General features: G+C 37.1%; 1 protein-coding gene across 3 annotated transcripts in view; it reads right to left on the bottom strand.

The window, feature by feature from the left end:
• arhgef2a (Rho guanine nucleotide exchange factor (GEF) 2a) overlaps positions 1-3,688 on the bottom strand; it is a 43,237-nt gene extending 39,549 nt beyond the window's left edge. For 2 of the 3 annotated variants that reach the window (XM_079877954.1, XM_079877955.1), the window contains exons 1-4: positions 3,624-3,688; positions 3,307-3,512; positions 1,588-1,762; positions 51-156 (exon numbers count right to left, since the gene is read on the bottom strand). In XM_079877954.1, coding sequence (XP_079734080.1) covers positions 51-156; positions 1,588-1,762; positions 3,307-3,512; positions 3,624-3,659 — 523 coding nt within the window. In that variant the 5' untranslated portion in view covers positions 3,660-3,688. Of the gene's footprint in view, positions 1-50; positions 157-1,587; positions 1,763-2,004; positions 2,023-3,306; positions 3,513-3,623 lie in introns of those variants that run through there. The other variant, XM_079877956.1, reaches the window with a different exon arrangement.
• Positions 3,689-18,334: the final 14,646 nt, after the last annotated feature.

Raw genomic sequence — 18,334 nt, 5'->3', positions numbered from 1 at the left:
ATTTAAAATTGAATTCGTATGAATAAGCTGGAAATCCCAAACACACTGACCATGGCAGTAGGAGAGCGGACGAGGGGCGGAGCTCTTAGGCCTCTGTTGCATCACACACAGGGTGGGGGCGGAGACACTGCAGCCATGCATCTGATTGGACTGCTCCTGAGACAGAAATTCAGAAAGAATGAAAAAAAACAAACAAACACACACACAAAACTGAAACCTACTGATAAAAAATAAATTTGCCCAAATAAAACGAAATTATTTCGTTCAACCGTTCAAAACTTTGGCGTCGCTTATTTTTTTTAAATGTTTTTATTATGTTCTCCAATGCTGCTCTAAGGTTGCATTTATTTGATCAAAATACAGTAAAAACATGAATTAAATGTATATATTTATATACATTTATATATATTCATAATATTATAAAAAAATAAAATACGTTTGCTATCACAGTACATGTAAAATTTATTAAAATATTGTACAAAAAATAATTGAATTTAGTTGAATTTAATTGAAATAGATGAATTTTTATTTTAAAATTCCATACTTTTCCAGACTCAAATGTCCAAACCTATCTTATCAGACCATATTTAACTTAAATGGTTCATACAGCATTATTTTCAGCATTATAATTGGTATATAGTAGTCACCTGTAAATATTTGTCATTTTCTCTTTTTTTCCATTGGTTTTCTCGAAGTGATAACATGCGCTTACATGATGAGAAGAACCTAAAATGCTTTATAACCTGCATATATTCACCTCTGACACATCGGTTTGATGCTGTAAATATGGTTTGCTCTTTTATCTGTTGCTGGTTTGAATTCGTTTAGTGAAGTTCAAAAGAGACTAGTTCATGGTAAATAAAAACCTTTATTCCATTATCCAGACCTTGAAATGACTCAAATCTAATTCCATATTTTTCAATACTTTTCCAAATTGCATAGGAACCCTGGATTACTCCAGTCTTCTGTGTCACATGATCCTTCAGAAATCACTCTAATATGCTTATTTGCTGCTCAAGAAATAATTATCTCTTATTATTATCAATGTTGAAAACAGCTGTCCTGCTTAATATTGCAGCACATGAATGTGGAACATTGTTAAAAAAAATTCAGGATACTTTGAACAGAAATTTCAGAAGAACAGCATTTATTTGCCAATATGTGTAACCTTGTAAAAGTATGTACAGTACTGTACTTTTCTCAAAATTGAATGCATCCTTGTTAAATATTTTATTATTTCAAGTCCTCCACTTAAAATAGAATTTATTGCATTCCATTAAATGCAAGTTCAATATTGAGCGGTTCACGTCAGTAGCTTTATTTTATTTTGGTGAACTAATTTTACACTTTCCTTAAATAACACAAAAATACAGTCTAAAAACTCCAAATAATTTTTTTCAACATATGACAAATGAAATGAGGTGCTGAACCTTGATCTCAGGAGGTCAAAAGGAAAAATTAGATGAGCTGTTTTATTTTATATTTATATTGTCTATGGGGTTTGCATTTTTTTTTTCAGCGAGGATCCTGCCTTAGAAGGTCACATGTACACAGTACACAGCTCATTAGCTGTATGCATGTTCTAACCTCTAGCACTGATCGATGATGTTCCTGATGCTCTGCACCAACTTCCTCCTCTGTAAGTGACGTCAGGGAGGCTTGAGTGACAGACCTGCGGCGGGTTTCACGAGCTCTCTTTGACCTCAATGCACCGTTCAGCACTAAGGACATCTCATCCGGGTCCAGATCTTCCAGGCTCACACTGAAAAAGAGACAGAATCAACATACATTGTTATTGCACGACACGATACAATAACTCTTGGCAAGTAATTGTAGGTTGGACTTGTTTTTGTCCTGTCGTCTGATGAGTATCATTACAGAGTACCACAAATTATAAATTCCATAGTACATCTGCAATAACATAAACAAACCTACACATATGTAAACACACACATATATACAAACTCCATAACATTAAAGATTTATAAAAAACTTCAATCTCACTCTTTTCTCTTCCTTTAGTTGATTTTAAGTCAGTAACACTAACCAGAGAACGACCCAAACTGCAGTGTAATGTTAGCTCCCTACTGGAGAGACCTATGTATGTCTGTGTGTGTTCTTATCTGTGTGTGTGTATGTGTCTGTCTCCTCACTGAGTACATTGGCACTGGCTGGTAGTGATCTCACAATAATAGCCCACAGAGTGACACAGTAGAGGCCCTATATCAGCACAGTTGTGAGGACGAGTGAGTGTGTGTGTGTGTGTGTGTGTGTGAGAGAGTGCGTGCGTGCGTGCGTGTGTGTGTGTGTGCGTGTGTATGTGGTTCAGGTATACCCTACATTATCGGGACAAAATGTCTCCACAAAGGTGGCAATATCTGAAATCCCTGTCATTGTAGGGACATTTTTGGTCCCCATGAGGAATACAGCTTATAAATCATACTAAGTGATGTTTTTTCAATATGTAAAAATGCAGAAAGTTTGAATATATTGAATGTACAATTTATTCAATACAATTTGTACAGTATAAAAATCATTATGTCTATGGAAAGCCCCCATAAAACATGCAAACCAATAATTTGGGCATATGTCCCATATTATATATTGTAATGGCCTAACTCAGTATAAAGTATTGTAATAAAAAATGTTATTTTAAATATAATAAGGGTAAGAAAAATATAAACTTATATATATATATATATATATATATATATATTCATATTTTGCAGGGTTAACCATTCATTTCAGTAAACATTTTAAGTAAATAATTTAGGTTGTGAGGGTTTTCTGACAAAAAGACATTTGTTTATATTATAAAATTCAAAAGTTTGGAGTCAGTAAGATTTTGTTTACTTTAATACTTTGACTCAGCAGGTATGCATTAAACTGATAAAAATAACCCAGTAAAAACACTTATAATGTAACAAAAAGTTTACATTTCCAAAAAATGGTGTTCATATTCATCAAAAAATTGTAAAGAAATATTAAGCAGCACAATGATTTTCAAAATTGAAAACAAGAAATGTTTCTTGAGCGACAAATCATCATATTAGAATGATTTCTGAAAGATCATGTGACACTGAAGACTGGAGTAATGATGCTGAAAATGCTAGCTTTGCAATATATATATATATATATATATATATATATATATATATATATATATATATATATATAAAAATGCAGCTCACAATGTTGCTGTATTCTCTGTACTATACTGTACTGTATTTTTTTTATTAATTCAGGCAGAGCACACTTGGATCATTCTGAAGAACTGAAGTGCCACAGATGTAAATGTGTTTTCACCTGCGTGAGTCATTGGGTGGATATCCCTGCGCCACGGCTCCAGGTTCCCAGCTGTGTCTCCTCCAGGGGTCGAGCTGAAGCAAGTGACGAGTGGCAGGGGAGCGTAAGGTCACGACCGGAAGGCCGGGGGAGATCGGTGGAGAGTACTGAGGAGGTGACAATGAGGAACATGAAGGACGGGGAGAGGGAGGAGGAGTGCTCGACATCTAGGTGTAATGAGTAAGGGAACGAACAAATGAGCTTGTGTTGTAAGTGTGCATAAGAACAATTCATGCAAAACTTCTTCACACAGAAACACATAATGCACAATTTCATACCGTGTCCATAAGGTCAGGCAGCTCCTCAGGGCCCATACTCAGATTATAGCTTCACTGCTCCCCCTACAGATCAAAATATGACATTACAGTTTCTTGAGAATATGCTTGGGTAAAATAGTTAAAACAACAAAACATAACACAAAAAGTAATATCCAATACACCTGCTAGAGATCCAGACCACCATTAATCCATCAAGTCAAGTCAAGTCAAACTATTAATAATCTTTTAATGCTGTCATCAGCAAGACTATCTTCAAGGCGAGAATAAAGTGATTATTTATTAAACACTTAAAATTAAAATTAAAACACTTAAAATTAAAATAAGACTAATTTTTAAACACTTTTTTGAAAACCATTTAAACATATCCCTGAATAAAAGCATTGTCTATTTACATAAAAAACAGCTTCCCCAACACTTTGATGTACATGTACAGTAAATTAAAGAAATAACAATAACAACAATATTGTTTCATTGAAGAAAATTTGAGTGCAATGCTATGAATGGTCGAAAGGGAATTATATGGTTGCTAAGGTGTGCTAATTGGTTTTTACCACATTGTTATCTAGTTGCTAAGGTGTGCTGGATGGTTGTTGCAAGGTAGCTGCTTTCAGGCAAAGTCAAAAGTCTCTAGCTATCCCTCAGGTCTCTCCTTCACTATAAGTCTATGGGATTTTATCTGATTATTTTATCTTTTATGATCTGTTAGATGAAAATCTTAGGTCCATTTCATTCCTTAAGGTGCTTAAATCAGTGTAACCTAATGTAGTCAGATTTTGTTGGGATCCCAAGCATGATGTCAGTCAATTCGCCATCACCTTCCGGAGGGGTGGGTCCCCCTCGACCCGTTCGCCGCGGGACCCCCTAAAGCGCAGGTTGCTGCGGTCACACCACTTGCATCGCCTTTTAAGGACGGCCCTGGTCAGGTTTATTCAGTCATATAAAATATTTTTGACTTCTATACATCCAGTTAATTAGATGTTACCAGTTTTCTAGGATCTGATAACATATCACAGTTTTGTTTACAACTACAATAAAAGTCCAGCACATGAGGGAATTCATGCAGTCATAAAAGCTTCCCAGGTCATTGCACATTTAGTAAAAATGTGTCGTAACCTCACAGGGAGTTTATGGAAAGCGAGTGATTGGGTGGGAACAGCTTTGGTTCATGTTTTCACTCTAGAGTCTGTTTATCTCTCATTTTACCTCCCTCTTCCTTTCTTCCCCTCGGTCTCTATGGTTATCGCATAACACCGTTTTGAAAGTCTGGAGTGGTTCTTCCATCCTTTTCTTTATTCCCATTCTATTAGGAATGCATTGTGAAGCACACACATGCCTATATAAAACCATTTCCTCTTCTGTCATTTTAGTGTTCCAGTTTGCAACACACATTAAAAGTGAGTAATGTTCTGCAAATAATTTGTACACGACACAAAGACACGGTCTGCCAACAGGCCGAGATAAGGCAGTTATTACCTCTGTTCCACACCTTTGTGTATGCAAGCACGTACAATGAGAGAAAGTAAGTTGACAGTAGAAAGAGAACGTAGAGGTCGAGATTGTTGCAATCGCAGTTCATGATTTTGTTTCCTAGCAACAAAACTGTTATGTCACTGTGTGTAAAGCATATCAAACATGCATCGTTGTTCTTAAACAGTACATTTCTACTATCACAATTTAAAAAAGAAAAAGAAAAATAAGGCATAGATCTCCCAAATATTACAATCATGTCAATTACTCACAGTATTTTTTTAAATCGAGGAAAACAAAATAAGTTTTTTAAAGAACATACTTTAGCATTCTAAAGTATTTATGTGAGGAATATGGCAATGTTAATGTATTTGGTCTTGGTGAAATAGATCTGCTGCAGAGCAAGTACAGAGACTTGCTTCTGCCAATACATTCACAGACATGCTACTGCTGCACATATAGCACATATAACATACATGAAATAACCCCGTAGCACATCTATACAGGTGGAGCTGGGGAAGGTGGTGGGTGCTGATTTTGTTTAGGTTTAGTTGCATGTAATTATGCATAATGTACTGTTAACCCCCTGAGGTCGGCTATCGCGCCGGCGCGATAGGCTCGTTTTTTTCCATATGAGTGCAAAAAAATAATTAAAAAAAAATATTAATTTTTATCTTATATGCTTGTGTTATACATCAATCGATCCTGTTTAGTGTGTATTTTTTTTGTGTATGCTCATAATAAAAACAAAGTGTTGTGCTTTTCGCCAAATAAAGAAAAATAAACATGATGCGAGTTCTGCCTACTCTCCGTCAGTGAAGTCAATTCTGAAACGCGTCCGAAAATGAACTGTAACTCAGCGAATACTCAGTCAAACAGGCATACAGTCACACAGGCATGAAGCTTGAATTCTCTTCTTTCAAATGAAGTAATTTTTATAAAAAACAAATATTCACAGTTTATATAATATGTATGTAAAGAGAGAGATGTCAGTCGTTCTCATCTCAGCTAATTAAGTTTTAATGTGACTCCGCCTACGGAGACCGCGCTATTCAAACGCAAATGTGAGGCGATCCATACAAACCTGTGAAACGCCCACATCCGCTGGATAAGGCCGGTGAAACACTGGATGCGTGGCGTAAGCGTCTCAGCTGCGTGGCGTGTCCGTTTTTATTTCGGCTCCCATGTTAACAGTTTAGAGTTTGCACACTGCCTGTGTGAGACGCGCGTCTCAGGCGCGGCACGAGCCGCGTGGAAAACGCGTGCATTCTAGAAATAGAACCGACGCCTATTTTTCACGCGACACGCATCTTGGAAGCGTTTCCATGCAAAATTGAATAGGAAAATCTGTTTATTTGTCATTTTGACACGAATACATATTAATAAATGTCCTTTTGATGTTTAAAAGTGTCTAGGTTTTGACATAAATGCAAATATAAATGTAATTTTACAAAATATGATCGATTTGTGCTAAATAGTGTGTAATTTTTTTTTGCCATTAATATGTTTATAAGCAACTGAAAAAAGCACAAATGTCAGGGCATGTCAGAACATCTCAAGGACCCCAAAAACACCCCAGACCCCAGAGGGTTAATAATGCATTAAGTACATGTAACATATGTAGCAAGGACACAGTAAATCTTCTCCTCCATTTGGCCAATGAATTCAAACTCAAAAACCAAACCAATTTGATTCATAAATGAATCATTCATTTTTGGATCAACTGATTCATTGAATAGATCTGCAAATATTAGTAGAAAATCTGAAGTTTATCTAGGACGCCTAAAAGGTTTTTCCCCTCCAGAATTTGAGTCACAAATATATGCAAGGATAAAAACAATAATTACATTGGTCATAGGTACAAATACATATTTTTAATAATAAATGAATGCAAAAAATGTTTGTTTTTTTGGCTGATGATTTGGCTGCAAAATTTTCACCTTTGGCAGGTGTGGCAAAAAGTTCATTTTGGACTTAAAATGCAGTGTACATCTGCTTGACTCAGATGTCATAACATTTAAAATTCCACAAGATCATCACAAGATTACTGATAATACCATAATCACATTATGTCACCGTGAAGGCAGCCAGCACTTTTTTTCCTCCACACACACACAAGAACAGCAACTGTCTTTTATACACCCTCTTACCCCTCCTTCTCAGTCTCAGTCCTGTCTACCGCTCCTGGGCCTCTTTTCCACTCCTCTCGCTCATACATTTACTCGTTCTTGCATGCTTCTGCCTCCCTACGTCCTCCTCTCTCTATATTATCCACCCTAACTTTAGAGTCTAGAACCAAAAAATGGAGAGATCAAATTACAGCCCATTTCATTGCTCAACAGAGGCGTGGAATTGGACAGTGGATTTTTATTGAACATATCTGATGTCTTTAAAGGTGAGGTGTGTGATTTCTGCAGCTCTAACACTGCAATGGAATGGAAAGAAAATGAAAGTTTTCAATCGGGTTTCCCCAAATATTCTGTCCATCTGCCAATGGTCAAAGAAACAAATAGTCTGCCTCAAGTACGCCACTGGTTAAGTCAGTGGTTCTCAATCCTGGTCCTGGGGACCCACAGCTCTGCACATTTTATATGTCTCCTTTATCTGACACACCCAGTTCAGTTCATAGAGCTCTTTCCTAACGAGATGATGATCTGAATCAGATGTGTTAAATGAGGGAGACATACAAACTGTGCAGAGCTGTGGGTCCCCAGGACCAGGATTGGGAACCACTGGGTTAAGTCAACATTCTGTGCTAGTTGGGATGCTAAAAGAATACATTTATGTTTGGGATGGAATATTAGCTTATCATGCTGAGTATTAAAAATGTAGGTCCCACTTTATATTAAGTGGCTTTAACTACTATGTACTAACATTGAAATTAAGAATTTGATAAAATGGTTATTGTGTACACACATGTTTTTACATTGTACTTATATTTTAAAAATACCTGCATGTAATTACAGCTGTAATTAATTTATTTAATTACATTTGTAATTACATAAAACCTACCCATACCACCACACCTGTCCCTAACCTTACCAGTATCACACCTCAATAGCAGCAAAACAATACAACATGAACACAATAAGTACATAGTACTTATTTTTCTATGTAAGTACATAGGTACTTAAAGTCAATTGGTATAAAAATAGATTAATAGGATTTTCATTGTGTGTGTGTGTGTGTGTGTGTGTGTGGGGGGGGTTATATTATACAATTCAAAAGTTTTCACAAGACACTAACGCTTTTAATTCAGCTTTTTTGGTTTAAAAAAAACCTACTGTTTTTCAGAATCATAAAAAATAATTGACCACAATTTCAACAAAAATATTAAGCAGCACAACTGTTTTCAACAATGATAATAAGAATAAATTTTTCTTGAGCACCAAATCATTATATTAGATTATTTAGGCATGTAGAAAATGGTCAATATGATTTGCTGAAATTCCAAACGAGCATCAGAATGAGGAAGAAAGGTGATTTAAGTGACTTGTGAAAGTGGTTGATGGTGCCAGACTGGCTGGTTTGAGTATTTCAGAAACTGCTGATCTGGGTTTACAGAGAATGGTTGAAAAAGAGAAAATATCCAGTGAGCGGCAGTCCTGTGGGCGAAAATGCCTTTTTGATGCCAGAGGTCAAAGGAGAATGGCCAGACTGGTTCCAGCTGATAGAAAGGCACTTGTTACAACAGATGTATGAAGAAGAGCATCTCTGAATGCACAATTAGGGCTGTCACTTTTTTGAAAAAATCCTGTTCGATTTTTGAGACATAAGTGTTCATTGAATCGATTGTAAAATCGATTTTAAATGTCTAAAGACGTTTCCATTTTCAACGCCAAATATAGGCAAATCCACGGACAACTAACAGGCATTAGGACGAATGTTAAGAGGGCGCTTGCACAAGTCAGCAATATTTCTGATGATTTATTGGCGTGAAGTTTCGTGCACAATGACAACCAGGAGTGCAACATTCTCGGAAAACAATAAGCAGAGTGGACTGCCATAACATCAATGAAAAACATTACTGCAGGCTTCAACATGCCTGTGTTTACGATTAGAAATGTCAAACAAATTTCACCTACGTAGGCCACTGTAGCCCGTAGCCCGAATCTGTAGCTGTATGCATGAGACTGTCTGAATACCGGCAGAATTCACATTTTTGTTGTAAAAAGAGACACATTATGCAGAAGTAGGCTATAATTTGCTGTTTGTCAGAGCCTGCAGTTGCTGTGTGACGCACGCTGCGGGCGTATCGTAAAAACGTTGCCTGGTCTGATGAGTCTCGATTTCTGCTGCGACATTCAGATGGTAGGGTTAGAATTTGGCTTAAACAACATGAAAGCATGGATTCATCCTGCCTTGTATCAACGGATCAGGCTGCTGCTGGTGGTGTAATGGCATGGATATTTTCTTGGCACACTTTGGGCCCCTAAGTACCAATTGAGCATTGTTTAAACGCCACACACTACCTGAGTATTGATCATGTTATGGCCACAGTGTACCCATCTACCGATGGCTACATCCAGCAGGATAACGCGCCATCACAAAGCTTAAACCATTTCAAACTGGTTTCTTGAACGTGATAATGCGTTCACTAAACTCAAATGGCCTCCACAGTCACCAGATCTCAATCCAATAGAGGATCTTTGGGACGTGGAAGAACAGGAAATTCGCATTATGGATGTGCAGCTGAAAAATCTGCTGCAACTGCCTGATGCTATCATGTCGATAAGGACCAAAATCTCTGAGGAATCTCAGCACCTTATTGAATCTGCCACGAACAGAGTTCTAGAGGCAAAATGTGGTCCACTAGTAAGACCCAGTACAAGCAAAGTGTACCTTTGTAAGTATAGGCTATATATAACATTAAATATTACAACTGTAGTATTGTTGTCAATGACCCTAAGCTCTAAAGTAAAAAGCCATGCCAAGTAAAACCTGCATTTAGTTCAACTGCTTCACAAAGATTGCATTGTTCATTACTTTCTATGATTCACACGACATTTTGTTTTGATGGCTCAAAGGCAACAGCTTTCTGTCCAAGCTTTCTTTTAAATGTCCTTCGATTTTCTTACAGCCCATGTTTTTATATTCCCCTCCCTTCTTTCCACTGATGTCATGTTAACACTGGGTCCCTCTCCCAAAGAGCAAACATGCAGAACAATGAGAGAAAGGATGTGTACAGTACAGTGAGTCAGGGTGAACTACAGGTCGCAAGCTGCATGCGAATGTGTGTACACACGCATTTGAGAGTCGAATCGGTGGTGATTGAAGGTGCATCACTGGCACACTGCGCTCAGTTCATGACTCACCTGAAAGTTGTCACCATTAGCAACTGAATTAGCATCTTTTTATCACTTTTGACATTTAAACAGAGCCTCTTGAATTGTACTGCAGAAATACAAGCGGATGACTTCTGATTACAACCGAATCAAATTGATGGAATTCATGAAACTGGCTGTGGTTGCCTGGTGAACAGAAACTTATTGACAGTCAGCAGGACTAATTTTATGAATTAGGACATCAAAAAAGTCAATCCACCAACCCCTTACATTTTAAAATGACAGTACTAAAATTACAAACAATTGCATTACTCACTTTCATTATGTATGACTTTCTTCTGTGGAACACAAAAGGAGATGTTCATGCTGCTTTTTTAATTACGTACTTTAATTAGTACGTATAGTATCACCTGGTTGGTTCCTTTAATTTTTCTTGAAAACATGCCCTTTCTTTTTTGGAACACAAAAGGATAATTTTTTTTTTAAAGTACCGCTCGCGCTCTGCATCAAGCTTTTTAAAAAAAGACACACAAGTTGCACAGAATGATCCCATGCAACATGTTGTATATTATTCCAATTGTTCTAAGGGATAGGATTTAAGAAAAAATAAAATAAAAAATGCACTGTTTAATGAAAATCATGACCTTGGCCATTGGTCTTTTGTGCACAACTGCACGTTCATGAGACTGTATTAGTGCCGCAGTTCACTGTGACTCGCACAGAAAAAGCACACAAGTGAGAAATAAAGATGAATAAAAAAAAATGCAACATGAAATGCAACACATAGACCTTATGCGCCAGAGAAACAAGTGCGCAGCCATCTTTAGAATATTGTCTTTAAAATTCAGTTTTTGCGGTAGCCCTGTATATTTCTATGACATCGTGGTACAGGAATAATTAGCTAGTGAAGTGGATTCCCTTATTGTAGAGATTTTTCAGCTGTGTTTGATTAGGGATGGAGCTAAACTCTGCAGGACAGTGGCCCTCCAGGACAGGAGTTGCCCTGTCTAGAAAAAGAAGTTCGATACGTGAGCAGCGGTATACAGTTAGCAAACATCCTGACACCACTAGGGGTGTGCCGGTTTCAGAATTGGTGATGTCGGTTATGACGTGAGTCAAATGTGACGGTTCGTAACATAACCGTCGTCGGGGGGGTGTTGCGACGTTTGTCTGTTATAGGACAACTTAGTTTGAATAAACGAGCAGACACTGATTAGCTATTTGATCACCTAAATTAAAAAAAAAAAAATTAACATTTGTGTAGTGTTCAATGTTGTTATTGATAGAGATACGCGGATGGGGTATTATTTTGTCCGTTTTAATAACGTTTTTTGACCAAATTTCAAAGGCCGCCATCTGCTGATTGTTTTGCGGTCTATGGACGATGCAATGCTCTGCTGATGCGAGCCGCAAGAAAGCCCTTGTCTGTTCTAGAAAGGATGCAGCAAAGATATTTAATGCTAATGTATGAGGCATAGGCCTACGCTGAGTTTCATTCATTTACGATGAGATGCCTCTAGTTCACAATGCAATGCAAGTGAACGCGGTGCAGCGGCGCCTCCATGTCACGGTTATTATATTGTCATTTGCTTTTTATTTATTAAATACATGCAATTGGTTGATGAAACATTTATTAAAATTAATATACAATTTATACAAAACGAAATTCGCTTTAAAGAAAGGCTTTCTACAAAGAAAAACTTAAAGGGGGGGTGAATTGCTGTTTCATGCATACTGAGTTTTTTACACTGTTAAAGAGTTGGATTCCCATGCTAAACATGGACAAAGTTTCAAAAGTTAAGTTGTACGTTTGAAGGAGTATTTTTGTTCCAAAAATTGTCCTTCCGGTTTGTCACAAGTTTCGGGAAGTTTTTTTCGAGTATGGCTCTCTCTCACGTAAGAGAGGGCGGAATTTCCTTATATGGGTCCTAAGGGCACTTCTCCGGTAAGATCGCGGCCGCGCGCGCACTCGCAGACTAGAGCAAGAGAGTGAAAGCAGTTCGCCATCAAAGCGCCCTGCCCGGCTTTTGGGAAGTCAATGTCACCAAAGAAGTGTGTTTTTGGTTGCCAGGGCAAGACAACCCTGCACAGATTCCCAAAGAACCCAGCGTTAAGGAACCCGTGGCAGTTTGTTTTCATGAGCATAAACGGAGTTGTGTAAGACTTTTGTTCCCTGCATTTCGACGATGATTGTTTTATAAACAAAGCCCAGATCTACGGATTTGCAGATCGTCTAATGCTTAAGGATCGATCAGTCACAATGATAAAGGTTTGCGGTCGTGCGTTGGAACCGGACGGTGAGTAAAACTGTTTGTTGAACAAATGTCTCTGTGTGTTGTCACTAGCTTGGCGCGTTAGCACAGCTAAGCTTCGCCCACACGGCCCGCCCCCAGCCGCTCGGTTTTTTCCGGAAAGACTCGGTACAGCCTATCTTTATGTTAAAAATTTAATAAAACAAAATACTTTTTGGAGATATGAAGGATGCAATATTACTCTATAGGTACTCAAGATTAACAGGAGATTGAGTGAAAATGAGCATTTCACCCCCCCTTTAATGAAGTGGTAAAAATCATGTCTGACGATTTACAAAACAAAACTTGCGTTGGTACTTGGCAAAGAATCAAATACAGTTGGAAACGACGTAGACCATTAATGACACAGACTGTTAACAATTGTTTTTAATTAGTGTTTAAACATTCTCTATGATAAAAAATGTTTGTAAAAAATATTTTAATAACACGGTTTTGGCGGTTATAGAGATCTAATGACGGTGTTCAACTATAACCGTCGGTCTCACGGTTATATAGCCTACTAACCGTCACACCCCTAGACACCACTCACACTGCTGAGAGCGGAGTTCAGAAAAATATGTAAATATGTGCTTTCCTCTCAATAACAAATTAAAAACACAACAAAACGAAAGTGGTGAGAAAAAAGCAGTTAAAGCGTCTGATCATAACGATATAGTTGCAATAGCTCTGCAATTCGTCACTCCAGTCATGTCATGTTTATTTATATAACCTGTTATACAATGTTTTAAAGGAAGCAGCAGCTTTACAGTGTTAAACATAAAAAACTGTGTCAGTGTCACTTTCATTTAGACAACTTCAATTTCTACTAAAGTAGCTATGTTTTTACTCGCGTCTCACCTCAACGGACCAAACAGAAGAAATGAACCAGAGATTTCCAGGTCAAAGGTAGAGCCTCATAGACTCATATACCTGTTGCGTAATAACCACGGACTAATAGAGTGGTGCAGGTAAGACATCACTTTGTAGGCCAGAACGCAGAAGCAAGTTAGCATTTTAGCACTTCTGGTTGCATCATTCCTTCGTTTTGAATGGGGTTTTAGTTAAATGGCTGAAATAAGGTCTGTGGAAAACACAGGTTTAGGACACTTTATTCTACGACATTAAATACATCAGTATTAACACACTCATGATTTTTTGAAGCTAAGTGTCTTGAAAAAGGCAGTTGCTAACAAGTGGCTAAATGGGACTACAGAGGCTGTCGAGGAGATTAAACAGGTAACTCAATCGGCTTTTACAGCATTGTTATGTTTATAATTGTGCTCACAAACTATTCTAACTCAAATGTACTGGGAAAATGTTTTTAGATAAAGACTGAAAGAGTTGTCGGAAGCTTAGTCATGGTGACGTTGAACTCATGGGACCGTGGTGTAGTTCATTTATAGTCTACCTTTAGCTTTTTACTTCTGGCGACTGCATTTAGGCTTCAGAATTCAAAAAAGTTGTGTCCACCTGTGATAATTATCTTGATGGACAAAACATGTAATCTTATTTTGATCACAGAGCTTGTCTTTAGCGATAATCCAAAAGCCTGTGGGAAAATCCTATTGGGTTTTTGTCGAGAGAACCAGTGTGATGCTAACTTACGGTTGTGATGTCATACCTGCACCACTCTATGGTAGTTGGAAGGCGTTTACCAGCTGGAGCAAACTTTTTCAGAACTCTTCCTAACTCCCGAAATGAGCTCCAAATGAACTTAATTTGGGGTGTTTCAAATGGCATTTTACTTTTTCACATTTACTTCTATCTCTCTGAAGATGTCCACCCCCCTCGCCACCTTGTGTGCTGTCAGTCACCAAGTGACTATAAACATGCCCTCCACCCCCTTCCCTTTGTCACCCCTCACTCTATTTATCTCCTCTTCCTTTTCTTATTCGTTGCAAAGAAGGCCACATGTAGTCTCAGAGGGGGTTCTGAGTAATACAGAACTCAGAATAGCTCTTACTAATGACTAGATCTCTATTTGCCAAGGTTAAGGAGTTTACTGTTACAGCAGACTTTGAACAATTCAAAGATCAACCAATGAACAGCACTTTAAGTTCTAGTAAATAAATATACAGTGTCATATTCAAATAATCTCAAGAATCATTGTAAAGGCATTAGTTCAAGAAACTTTAAAAGGTCAAAAGATCAAAAGCACTGACACTTATCAAAGGAAATGACCTCACCTCAAAAGGTTTATTATCAGAAATCAATGCATTCGCAATCAGATTGGAGAATCAATGGTAATTAGGGATGCACCGATACCATTTTTTCAGAATCGATCTGATCCGATACCAAACATTCTGAGTATCAGCTGATACCGATACCCAATCCGACAAAAATGGCCGTATCGGAGCCGCATCCCTAATGGTAATCAATGAGAATAAGCTCAGGCGCCAGTATGGCCATTATGTCAAGACAGTGTTTTAAGATCTACTAGTATGAGCCTCTAGAAGTTAGTCAAGGGGCAGTCAGTCTTACTTTTCAGCATCAAATTAGGCCAAAAAAAAATTGATGACTGACTTGTAAGACTAGTCTTAGTGGTTTATGCAACCAGCCCCTTATCTTTAAGTTAGCAAAATAAAGTGGAACTGTGTGACTTCCAAGAAAGCATTCCGGTCGTATTTGCAGAGATTCCATGTTTATGATACGCTGACTTCTACGGTACTCCTCCACGTAATGACGGCGTTAACAGCAACTGTGCCAATAACACACTTGAGACTCAGGCCACACACATTCATTGGGTTCGCTGACCTCTGCTCAACGTTTCCCCTTTTTCTTATTACCTTAAATGTCATTTCATTGCCATTTACTGATCTGTCTCCTTTTAAGTTACATTTTTTTACTTTAAAAAAAACAACAACATAAGAAATAATAATAACACATAGATTTAATAATGAATAAATGTAAATGAATGAAATGACATCTCAAATGACATTCAAATAAAAATAATTCTGTTTGTTTATAGGCTATAGGCTACTGTATGAGCATTCATTTAAGAGCTTGCCTGTGCATTCTTTGATGCCATCTAGAAAGTGACCCATGTATGTCTCTTTTATAAATGCTGCCGCTGTCCCATCTCCAAAGCAAAAAGATCCTGATCCTGCTTAGCTCATCTTTTCTGTGTCAATTTCACCCTTAACCTCTGTCTTCCCAGTTCAATCCTCTTTGCTCATTCTCTCTCCCTCTCTCTCCATGAAGTCATGTTTTTAAACAGAACTCCATAGGCAAGAAAGGCAGCAGTTCCTCACAAAGGTCTCAGGTAGCACAGGGCCCCTGGAGATTACAGATATAGGGTCAGACACAAAGAGCCTTCTTTCGCACACTCAATTACACATTCTCAACACCCAAATAGAATTTCCTTCTCCTAATCCTTTCTTCACTCTTAACGGCTGTCATTGTTTACAGAAAGAACAGACCGGCGGGTTACGCGCACACATGCACACGCACAAATTAAATGTTAACAACGTAAGGGATTATTAAACATTTCAGTCCTCTGAACTGATATATAAAAAGAACCTGTATAATGCAGGAAATGTACGTTACGTGTCCGCTTATTGATATTTGGTCGATGAAGAAGTAACGTTAATGGCACTTAAAATATTTAACCGGTGTTCTCCTGTTATTCTTTTCCTTTCTTTTTTCTCTTTTCATTGTGATTGTTTTAACTGTACCAGACAGTCAATGAGTGGTCCCACTTAATAAAAACTTTTTGTAGTTACTTTTAATGACTTACCTGCCCGCTGTGATGTTCTGTTTAAGTTATATTATATCCTAACGTCTTTTTCAATTTCACCCAGACAGACGCTCCTCGATGTTTACTTCCACTTCAAAACCTTTAAAATCCTCTTGGTGTGTTAATTTCATCTAAGCACCGTAGACCAAATGGTTTTCAATCACGAGATTCCCTGAAAACTCCGGTAAAGTACATCATCATGTACATCCCCTCGTTCGCCGGGAATTCCTGTGCTGAGTGTGTGCGCTCGCTCCCGCGGCCTCTGACCAGCGCAGTCGCCACGCCCACATCCGTGACGACATCACAGGTCCAGGTGTGCTGCAGTTGGACTGTATTTATGGCCATATAATTTAGAAAACACATTCCAAATGTGTGTGTTTGTTTGAGAGAGTGAAGTGAAATTAGTCAGACGTGTGCAGACGTGATCATGGGATTAATAAAGACTATAATTTGGTCAGTAATTGAGTAAAGATTATGTCAGGGTTCCTACTTCCTACACTGTTTGACCAACTAGTTTTCATGACTTTTCCAGTCATGTGTTATTCGCTGGATAAGGATTTTTAAGATTGTACTTATATGAGAACTTTCTAGAGATGAGCATAACTAGAAAATGTCCATGACTTTTAATTATTGATTTTTTTAAAAACAGTTTTGTTAATTTGTTTACTGAGCAGATTCTTACAGCAGTTTTAATATATATTCCCATTAATTTATTATTATTAATATTGTTAGTTTCTTAATTTTAGTGGGAAAAAAAAAATTTATTCACTTTACAATTACATATTCACTATAGATTAATTTCTATTACATCTTAATTACTATTATTAGAGGTGCATTATTTATTTTTGTTAATGTTTTATCAATTTATTAATAGATTTTCCAGCCCTGCAAATCACACTTTTGAAATTCCTCGATATTTCCTGGCTTTCCAGGAAACCCTGATATGTGCATGTGCTGAAACAAAATTGATCAGACATTAAATTAAAGGACAAACTGCTTTTAATTTACGCAAAGCAGAATCAAAACAAACCAGGACATACATTTAAACTAACAAATTGTATAGGAAAAAACGCATGCACCAAATTACTCAATGACATTTTCTATATAGCTTAGACAAATAGTATCAAATTATATAAAAAACCTAAACACACACCAAATCATTATACATTTGCATACACAAGCAAATGAGACACACAAATACTGCATAAGGAAATCTGACACATAGAGAAAATCACACTCACTAATCTGACATGCTCCATTAAAAAACATAAATAAACATAATAAAAAAACAAAAACAGTGGTCTGTTGACACATTTGATTCATTAAACTGTGTTGTTACATATTAAAGGAATTACAACCCTCAGGCAAATGTTACATAACAGAAGACACAGTAACATTCTTGCAAGTCAGGTATAGTTTACAAAATATATCATGACAATAATATATAATATTAATCTGTGCGATATTCACATTACAAGTTCTATAGGCAAGAGTGTAAGAGGGCAAAATGTTGTAGCTATGTTTGGATAATGGAAGACTTCTTAAACTGAACAGTTATTTTTAAACCTACAAGGAAGACCAGTTTCCTTTTAAAAAGACTAATATATATATATATATATATATATATATATATATATATATATATATATATATATATATATAAATATATAAAATTAAATTGATATAGTTTCTTGAGACTGACAGTAAAGGCAACAATTAGTGTCTAGAATAATTCAAGCAGCGTTTCATAAAGCTCAACACTGCATGGCGCCATTCAAGTACATTTAAAGTGGCTCTTCACATGAAATCTCTGTTGAACACACTCAAAGTTGTAAAATTGTTAACTGCTTTACACGTCAAACACAATTTATAACAGCTGTATATATCTGTTCATGCCATAAATGAATATTTGCTCAGAGATGACCGTACCGA

Source organism: Squalius cephalus (genome assembly GCF_949319135.1).
Source record: "Squalius cephalus genome assembly, chromosome: 8".
Taxonomy (NCBI): Eukaryota; Metazoa; Chordata; class Actinopteri; order Cypriniformes; family Leuciscidae; genus Squalius; species Squalius cephalus.
Note: the sequence above shows the minus strand (reverse complement) of the source record. Positions and strands in the feature narration are given on the sequence as shown.